The sequence below is a fragment of the Dioscorea cayenensis genome, chromosome 8, assembly GCF_009730915.1.
Source record: "Dioscorea cayenensis subsp. rotundata cultivar TDr96_F1 chromosome 8, TDr96_F1_v2_PseudoChromosome.rev07_lg8_w22 25.fasta, whole genome shotgun sequence".
Lineage (NCBI taxonomy): Eukaryota > Viridiplantae > Streptophyta > Magnoliopsida > Dioscoreales > Dioscoreaceae > Dioscorea > Dioscorea cayenensis.
In genome coordinates, this window is record NC_052478.1 from 3632161 (window position 1) to 3642723 (window position 10563).

General features: G+C 30.6%; 1 protein-coding gene across 1 annotated transcript; it reads left to right on the forward strand.

Annotated features, from left to right (window-relative positions):
• Positions 1–232: 232 nt before the first annotated feature.
• Positions 233–2390, forward strand: LOC120267863 (NAC transcription factor 29-like). The gene is made up of 3 exons (XM_039275538.1): positions 233–417; positions 597–865; positions 1399–2390. The coding sequence occupies exons 1-3, from the start codon at positions 249–251 to the stop codon at positions 1606–1608; spliced, it is 648 nt and encodes a 215-aa protein (XP_039131472.1). The 5' UTR covers positions 233–248; the 3' UTR covers positions 1609–2390.
• The last annotated feature ends 8173 nt before the right edge of the window (positions 2391–10563 follow it).

The window sequence follows — 10563 nt, forward strand, 5'->3', positions numbered from 1 at the left end:
AAGAGATGCTATTTTTATAAAAAATTTAAATGATATATCTTATTTATTTTAAAATTTAATATAAAAATCTGTTATAATTTTAAATCACAAAATTTAAAAAATATATATTTTTTAATTTGTATTCTATTTTCTTATATATATATATATATATATAAATAGAAGTTGCTATTTTATTAGAGAGTTTCATTAATTGCTTGATTTCTTAGTTTTTGGAGTAGGAGAAAACTAATTGTAATCAAGTGCAATTCATGGCGTCAATGGAAGGAGCTTGTGCAATTATTCCCGGTTTCTATTTTAGACCAAGTGATGAAGATTTGATGATGGTCTATCTTTTGAATAAACTTTTCCAAAAACCTTTCCCTCCGTACATGATCGAAGAGTATGATGTCTATTCTACGGAGCCTTGGAATCTGCCAAGTAAGTAAAAATAATGATTATATTATTGATGTTGTTGTTATTATTATAATTATTATATATGTTCTTGAGTTCTTGATCATGATACATGGTGGATCAAGTTTAATTGTGAATATATCTTATATAAGAGCATGAAATTTCATTGATTATTATTGATAAATTGATTGATTATGTTCATGTAGACAACACGAGATATTCTCAAGATGGCAAGAGCTACTACTTCACAAGAGCCAAAAAATCAAGTCCAAGGAGCATGAGGTTGTTACGTCAAGCCGGGGATGGGTGTTGGCATATGAACGGCACTAACAAGAAGATACATGATAGAAACGGTGTGCATGTAGGCAGCACAACAGCCTTGACATACTTGCATGGATCAAATAAGAAGAAAACTAGATGGGTTATGCATGAGTACAGGGTTGATCACTCTTTCTATCGCAACTCAAATCCACAGGTAATTAATTAACTCAACTAGTTACCTATCTACTAATTTATTAATTAATTAATTAATTAACTCCTTCTGATTCACTATGTGTATATATATTGAATTATATATTATTCAAAACATATATACACTTTCATTAATATTTATTCAATGAAGCTAAATATTAATGAAGCAATTAGCTAGGAGTAATTAATTATTGATTTATAATTTATTAATACATTAATTAATTTACTAACGCCTTCTAATTTTATATATTGAATTATATATGATTCAAAACATATATACACTTCTATTAATGTTTATTCAATGAAGTAATTAGGAGTAACTAATTATTGATTTATAATTTATTAATTCATTAATTAATTTACTAACGCCTTCTAATTCACAATTTATATATTGAATTATATAATTCAAAACATATATACACTTCCATTAATGTTTATTCAATGAAGTAATTAGGAGTAACTAATTATTGATTTTTAGATATCTAGATGATGGTTGATTTACAATGTGATTATTAATGCATGCATGTTTTTAATTAGGCTACAGAGTTGGTGCTTTGTTGTATACTAGAATCCGGCAGAGGAGAGGAAATTAACAACTACAGCGGCATCAGCAACAATAGAAGTGATCAAGTCTTGGTACCGGCCGAGTCACATATGAACATGACAGTGTCCAAAAAAAAGAAAAACACAAATAGGCGATCAGGAGAAGTGTTTGTTATTGCCTGCCAACAATATGGAAGGCTTTGAAGCGTGTGCTGCTAATCCAATTAACAACAACAACAACAACAATATGGAAGGCTGTGAAGCATGTGCTGCTAATCCAATTAACAACAACAACAATATGGAAGGCTGTGAAGCATGTGCTGCTAATCTAATTAACAACAACAACAACAATATGGAAGGTTGTGAAGCATGTGCTGCTGATCTAATTAACGACGACAACAACAACAACAATATGGAAAGTTTTGTAGCATGGGCTGATAGTCTATGGGATGATAATATAATTAACGACAATAGCAACAACAACATTAATATGGAAGACTTTGAAGCATGGGTTGCTGATCTAATGAAAGTCGACGACGACAACAACAACAACATTAATAATGCTGATGAACTAGCAGTAGTACCAGAGACAAGAAGCACAACAAATAATATTGGATGCAATGATATGATCATGCAGAAAAAGAAGCAGCAACAGCAGCATCAACAGGTTGCTATGACCATGTAGAAGAAGCAGCAGCATTAACAGTGGATCATAGAACGATGGCCGGTTGTGATTCTTATTGCCAAGCTACTCCTCCGTCCTTGCCCATGTCCAAGCCCACGATCATCACAACTCAAGCAAACACAGAACCAGCTGAAGCTTCTGCAGTGAATGAATCTTATATTGATGATATTTCTCTTTCCTCAATAGACAACATGATTGAGTTTTTCTCAGTCTTATTCCGGTGAGGAATTGCAGCAGTTGCTACCTTCAGATGAGCAGAATACGATTCCTGAATGGTCTAAAAAAATCAACATTTCAGAATGTACAGCAGATTTGATCAGTACATAGAACAAGTTTAGAAAATTGTTATTCTTTATTGGATGTATATATATGAATACATCAATGAATTTTTGTATATATATTTTATTTTAAGAGAAATAAAAAGATGATATTTTCTCCGATAATATTGTTGTATATTGTGGAAGAATTTTTAATGAAATTTCAACTTCTGTAATATTAATTGATTCTGGACTTGATGATCATTAATTACGTCTGTAAAAAAACTAATCCTAAACAGTAGCAGTTATTCATGTATAGTTATTTCCTTGCCATGATACCAAACCAATCATACCGTGAGGCAGTGATCAGCTTCAGAGAATACAATTATTCCAAGAGTAAGGTCCAAAGTTAATCATGATAAAACCGAGGACAAGGCTCTCAATGCACTCGGTCTACATTACTTCAGTTCTAATCACAAAGCAATGTTCAAATTGTTCATTTTTAAATTCACCAAATTCACCAAAGATTTGAATTATAGTGTACTAGATGTACAGCAGGACATCAAATTAACAAGTAAACTAGAGCACTGAGACAATTAATTAGTTCCCCCATTCACTTATCCTCCAAGCTCATTGAATATCCGTTTAAAGAATTTTCTCCAGCTCAAGCATCAATTTGTGCCAGACCCCTTTTTCTTCTAACAGCTTCTCCAAACCAGCATTTTAGGATTTACATTGGCCACTTCATCAATGGAAGCAACCTTTTGTTTAAAATGAACCGTGCATTTTTTTTTTTTAATAGCAAATGTGGACAAGCCTCCTGTCAAAGATAGGTACATGCGAAGAGCTTATTAGCTCTACAACATTTACGCCTTTCACCTTTCATCTATGTAAAATAGAATTCAAACCTAACTTTACGACGGATTGAACACCTTATGAAAGTGATCCAGTGTTAATAGATAGAATGGTCGTTGACATCATACATGTTCTTTGTTGTTGTTATATATTTCACTCTTTTATTCATGTAATTAAGAGTAGTTTCTATACTAGAAATAAAAACTTTGTTAATAAAAGAGTTTAAACAATTTTTCATTAAAACACTCTTAAAAAAACTGTAGGAACAAATTGATCAAAGTTATAATGAGGCATCTATTATATTTAATTGTTCAAATTGACTTTACCTACTTATTGTTAATTCAAGTGGCAGATTTTTATTGATAAATTGAATATTAAATTGTTTATTAATTCCCCCCCTAAAATCAAGGTTTCCCCACCAACCTGCACATATATGAAATTAAATTTTGTCAAGTAATATTAATGTCAAAGTTGTGTTCAGTTTGCATTAATGAAGGTTACATTGTTTAGACTCTTTTAAATTGTTGCATTTATTCTTGCCTCTAACATTAATATTAGTGTTGGGTAATATATCAATGTTTAGTTATGAATCAACAATTGTATATCAATAACATCAGAGGAAAATTAGGCATCAGTTACAAATTTTAAATATTACAAACAATCTCTTTACATACAATAAAAAGTAGCTGGTATAAAGAAATAACAACAAACAAAGATCACTAGAAGTGGAGATTGAGAGACGACCATATATAAATTAAGACTTCACTACTAGAACAAGAACAACAAATGCCAGCATAACGAACAACTCAAAAATAACAATACAATAAAAATAAAATAGCTAGTCCTTAGACTCCCAGGAGAGGGGACCTAGCTAGGAGCAATCCTCAATTGATCTAACCTTTTTTCTAGCTAGATTGCCTGATTTTGTCTATTATCCAAAGAACTCCTAGTTTAGCTTTGTAATTAAGTATAGCTGAGTTTTTCAATCATGTCTTCTTTGCATCCGGTGCAACTTCAACAAACTGATTATAACAATCTTATTCCCATGCTTATTGCCATCTTTACTTCAATGACCTAATTGCTTTGACAATATGCCAGTGTATTTTATCCGGTTAATATTTGATTAAATGTAATATTAATATTAAATAATAAGTCATTTATTTGAATTTTAGTCTGAATTAATAAACAAGGATCAGTCTTATTTAAATCCTAGCTAACTAGAATAAAAACAAAAGAATAAAATGAAAAAAGTGATTATTTAATCTTTACATCATAGTTTAGAATGTATTTTTATATGATAACTTCATATGGTATAAATCAAATTGTGAAAAAAAAATTAGTGTAAACTCGTTAGCGTACTTTATTTTATTCAATTACTATTTTTTTATTAAAAAAGATTAATTTTTTTATAAAATAGATAAATAATGAATTTATTAAAAAAATGAAATAAAAAAATACAAATACAAACCGTGTCTAAAGTCTAATGGGTGTGAAAATTTAGAAGAGAAGGCAAAATATAAAGACAAACTATAAGTACAAAGGCACAACAGCGTAAAGACGTCTCCAGTCCAGCTCTCCTACCTAAGTGTAGATAAATTTGTTAAAAAAAAACTTAGCTTAATTCTTTGGATAGATAAATTTGTGTTTGATTCCTTCCTATGTTTTCAATCCACTAGTTACTATTATTTCAGAACAAATTAAGTGTAATTTAACACTCCTAACAAAAATGGTCAGCTGCATGCCCTTTCATTATGTTGATTTTAATTCCATCCACAGCTAACAAACAACACTGCTTAACTTCCCACAACGTAATATTTGTCTTGGTTCTAGTGCAGTGATTTGCAACAATTTATTTTCAGTATCAAATTTTATTTTATGTTAGGGTAATTTAAAAAAAAAACTTTGTAATTAATGTGGACTAGCCCAATCACCATGTTTGGTTGAATAAAGTGGATAAATCACAGATTTATTAAAAAAAAGAGAGAAGGTAACAGAGAACACCAAGTATAAAAGAAAATTAAAGTACCAGACATAAGATAAAATAAAAGACTGTTTTCCTCACCAGGGATGAGAAAAACAAATCAGAACTGAAGGAAAAAACAGAAAAGACAATGAGAGAAAAGATAACAAGCCGGGCCGGCGAAGTCAACCATCAAGAGACGCAGGCCTGTCCAGCAACAACGAGAGCGGATTACTCCTGACTAGAGGTATGCACCGAATCACCAGTGGGATCGGTTGATCTAGAGCTAAGGAAGTTAAGAGATCGTTTAATCCTCTGAACAACATCTGAGGGTTCCTGCTGGTGAGCCTTCGCATCTGCAGAAATCCAAGAGAGAAGCAAATTAGTTGTTTTGTAGAGAGTAGAAAAAATGGGAGACTGAATTTGATTAAAAAAAACGGTTGTTGCGTTCCAGCCAGATATTCCAGAAGATTGCTCTAGAACAGAGATCCCAGATAATCCTGGAAGTAGGATTCAAAGAGGGGATCCAGGTGGTCCAGATATTAGAGACAGAGGATGGAAGAGTCTCAATATCTAATAAATATTTAAAGTAAGACCAAATTCTTTCTGAGAAAATACAATCAATGAAAAGGTGGTCCACTATTTCTGAGTTGTTATGACCAAGGTTGTCGACTCGTGACCCAGCCCTACTGGTTCAATCGGAAAAACCGGAACCCAGTCATGTGGCTACTGCAGATATCCCCATTGACCCTGGGTATTAAAAAAACCCGGTAGTTAACTCGGTGACCCAGGCGGTTCAACCGGGAACCGGTTGACCCGGCCGGGTCAATCGGGTCACAATGTTTAATTTTTTTTTACATTATTTAATAATTTATTATTATTTTCTCATTAAAAATCACAAAATCGTGTATATTTATTAATATTAATTTATAATTTATAATCAATAAATAGAATTACAATATATATTACAAAAATTAACATTTAAAAATAAAATATATTAATGTGTTATGTAAATACTTTCTAAAAATTTAATTTATTAAGAAAATAAAACAATAAATGAGTGTAATTTTATTATAAAAATATAAAATTAAAGTATTCTAATTAAATAAAAAATATAAGAAAATCTAAAACAAAATAAAAACTCAATTGAGATATAAGAATTAGTGAATTAAATTTCTTATTTATTTTAACAAAATCAACCAATAAACAAATATATAAATAAATAACATCGAGAGAAGTTCGATAATTATATATTAATATATTAAATTTGTAAATATTTAAAAATGTAAAAATAAATGATATAATTAGAAAACTCTACTGTATATAAGGTCATTTATCAATTTAAATATCAAATTTGAGTAGGTTTTTATAATATAATTATGGGTTTAATATTATATTTGCTTATTATTAATTATTATAATATTTTTTATATTTAATTATTGACCCCGGTTCAACCCCGGTTCGACCCGGTCGAACCCATTGACCCCTGACCCCTGGGCTTAGCCGAGTCATTGTCCGGGCCGGGTCTGACAACCTTGGTTATGACATAGTATACATGTGTCAGTGGCATTTGGATTACAACCTTTTTTAAAAAGATTCTCAAGAGTCAGAATTTTATTGTCCCATGCAAGCCAACAGAATAGAGTTATTTTACTAGGTGATTTTATCTTCCAAAATTTGGAGTGAAGTTGACTGCAGATTCCTCCATCAATAAGGAAGTTGTGGTATGATTTGACAGAGAAGGCTCCATTACTATTCAATGACCAGAGAAAGGAATCCTCTTGGTCATTGGGACAATTCGGAATATAATTTTGAATTATGTCAAAGTCGTCTGTGGAGGTTGTTGTGAAAGTATTACCACGGGAATTAAGAATATGAAAAAACTGTCAGACTGTAATCCAAGGAAAAGAACAGTCCAAAAAGAGTGATGGCCAACGATCTTTTGGAGATATACCCTCCAACCATCTATCAAACCAAATAAGTGTATCATTACCACTCCCAATTGATTTGATAATACATGATCGAAATGAGGGTAGAATGGCATTAATTCCCGACCAGAAGAAAGGCTTATTTCTAGGTGGTTGATGGTATAAATTGCCAAGCGATTCTCTAATGGCGTAGTTGGCATTGATTATCTTGGTCCAACAAGAAACCGGCTTTGTTGTAATTTTCCACCACCACTTACCCAGCAACACGTTGTTGAAGACCTGTAAATCTAAAATACCCCAACCACCCATGTTACGAGGTCGACTGATTCTTTTCCAAGCAATTAATCTAATTCCCTTAGGTCCAAGATCCGGGCCCTTCCAAAGAAAGTCTCTTCTGATTTTATCGATTTCATGAATAACCCAAGCATGAAGTTTGAATACTGACATCCAGTACACTGGGAGTGATGAAAGTACAGAATCGATAAGGGTAAGTCGACCCCCCAGGGAAAGGTAAATTGATTTCCAGTGTGAAAGTCTATCGCGAACGGTATCAATTAACCTTGTCCAATCTTGTCGCCTAGGACGTCTACCAGAGAAGGGAACACCCAGATATGTAATGGGTAGACAATCCCTATTACAATTGAGAATTCTAGCTGAAGATGAGTGAGGTTGGTAACCAAAATTTGTGGAGTAAAGACAGCTCTTTGAAAAATTAATTGAAAGACCAGAACAACCTTCAAAGAGATAAAGTAATAATTTAATGATTTTGAGATCATCGTGTTAAATTGTGTTTCATATTTAGAAAGAAAAAAAAAATCCCTTTAATTTTAAAATTATTTTATTATATAAAATGTAAATTATTAAAATATAATATTATGAAAAGACACATATGAGTTGAGATCAACAGTGTTTTATTAATGAATGATAACTATTTAACATGAAATATTAATTTATGTTTACTCTAATTAAGACTAAAACATTTGTTTTTGTTATTATTATTGTATCTTATGTATTTATGTGTATTCTTGTTTTATAAAGAAGAAAGTACAGCTCTCATAGAAGATGGAATGAATCATTGATTACTATATAAGTTGAGGTCTTATCACATACCACTAAAATTAATTTATGAAGCAAATTGTCATACATCAATATTGCAAATATTCTCTCTTATTGAAAGGAACGTGTCACTAAGACTTTATAGTGCAAATTGTCATACGTCAACAATGTATATATTTTTCTCTTATTGAAAGTAACATACATAAGACTTTAAGCCCTTGTTTGGTTCAGAGGGGTGAGGGAGAGTGAGGGGGGGGAGTATGGAGGGTTTGAGAAAATATCAGTATTGGTTCATGGAGGGGTGTAGAGGAGTAGTTTATTTTTTTGTTTAGTTGAAAAGAGGAGTGGGGAGGAGAGAGAAAGAGCAGTAATGCTAGTATTTCGACTATTTTGCTCTTGTACAATAAAATAGGTAATAATATATATAATAATCAATTGTAGAATAATAATAATAACACAATATATAATATATGATAAACATTATAAAACACACACAATAATTAGGGAAAAATATTTATTCGAAAAAAAAAATTATGAGTCATAACATCTTGATTATAATTGACAAATATTGGTTAAAATGTGAACACCTAATGATCATTCAAACATACCCTATTTTTGTCATATTTTTTCATAAACTTAAAAAAAAAATGGTGAAAACATACTTGGAAAGCATACCCTATTTTTTTCATATTTAACAAAAATTATGCTCATGATAAACATATTCACAATCCCAAACAAACAATCACTAGGATACAATAGGAATTCTACATATAGGTGAAGGGCATTAATAGTATTTTGCATTATTTAAAAAAAATAAAAAAACAATAAACATCCACTCTACCAAAAGACCCCAATTTAGGGGAGTGGATTATGAGGGGTGAGGAGGGATGAGGCACCCCTCCTCACCCCCTCTCACCCCCCTTCACTCCCTCAACCAAACAACACCCATACCCCCCAACACCCTCTCCTCCCTCCTCCAACCAAACAAAGCCTAGAACAGCAAATCTATATTGCCAAACTAGCTTCAATGGCTCATTAATATTTTGGACTTATCTTCATGTAAAAGTCAACCTAGTTATTAATGCATAGAATCATATACATACAACAGCTGATATTTATTCAACAGTTACAGTTAATATTTAACAATAAATTAATGATAATGGCTAAAGTTGTACAAGTCTTGTGAATGTTTTGTTGAAACCAAAAGCAAACAAAATAAAACGAAAACGAAGCGCTTGCAATAGACTTGAACTATATATATATATATATATATAGTTTCATAAATCCAAAAGGATCATTAATTACCACTGTTCGGAATACAACAAATTACATTGAATTGCCAAACCAAAGAGGTTCCAAATGGTACAATAATTTGCATGGCCAGAATTGGCAGTTTAGCCTTAACCATCCATGATTAGACTAGTAAACCTTGTCCAGAAAATATATATAAAATTTGAGATTATCTATACTATGCATCATACATCAACACTTTTATTTTTTAATTTTAATTTTTATTTTTATTTTCGCCATTCCTAACAAAGATGATAAGACTGCATGTCTTTTTATTATGTTAATTTTCTTTCCAATCACTTTTAGCTAACAAGCAACACAGTTCTCCTTATTTCCCACCACTCTATATTTAATTTACAAAGAATATTAATTTACAAAGAGATTAATACGTAAAATAAATTAAATTTTATATATAAATATTTTCAAATATTTGAATTAAATTATAATTTACAATGCTATTGTCAAATCCCTCCCTATTTATACACTATTCATCTGGGATTGTTATGTCATTTTTATACAGTATATCCGGACTTCAGTACTGGTTGGTACTATTTATATTTAAAAAAATGTGCTTATTACCTATTATTCAAAAAAAAATGATAATGAGAGTAATTATAAAAATTGTTAATGATTAATTTGCTGAAGATATAAAACTCTCTCATTCTCTCCCTATAAAATATTGATAAAATTTTAATATTTACATTAATTGCTTGAAACAAAAGAATTGTGGTCACTTCTTATAAAAAATCACGTATATTTATTTTTTATAATATATTTAATGTGATTAATTTTGTATTTTACGTGGAGTCCACCATATTATTTATGATTATTATTTACTTAATTGCGTATTATAATAACAACAAATTTTAAAAAAAATAGCAAATGATGTGACATAAAATCACCTAGTAAAACAAGTGTGATTAATATTGTATTTTACGTGGAGTCCACCATATTATTTATGATTGTTATTTATTTAATGACATATTCTACTAATGACAAACCTAGAAAAAAAAAATAACAATTAATGTGGCATAAAATCAAGTAGTAAAACAATATGTAATTAAGTATGCATTTTAATACAATAAAATTTATTGGTTCAACAATAACGATAGCGATAAACACTTTTAT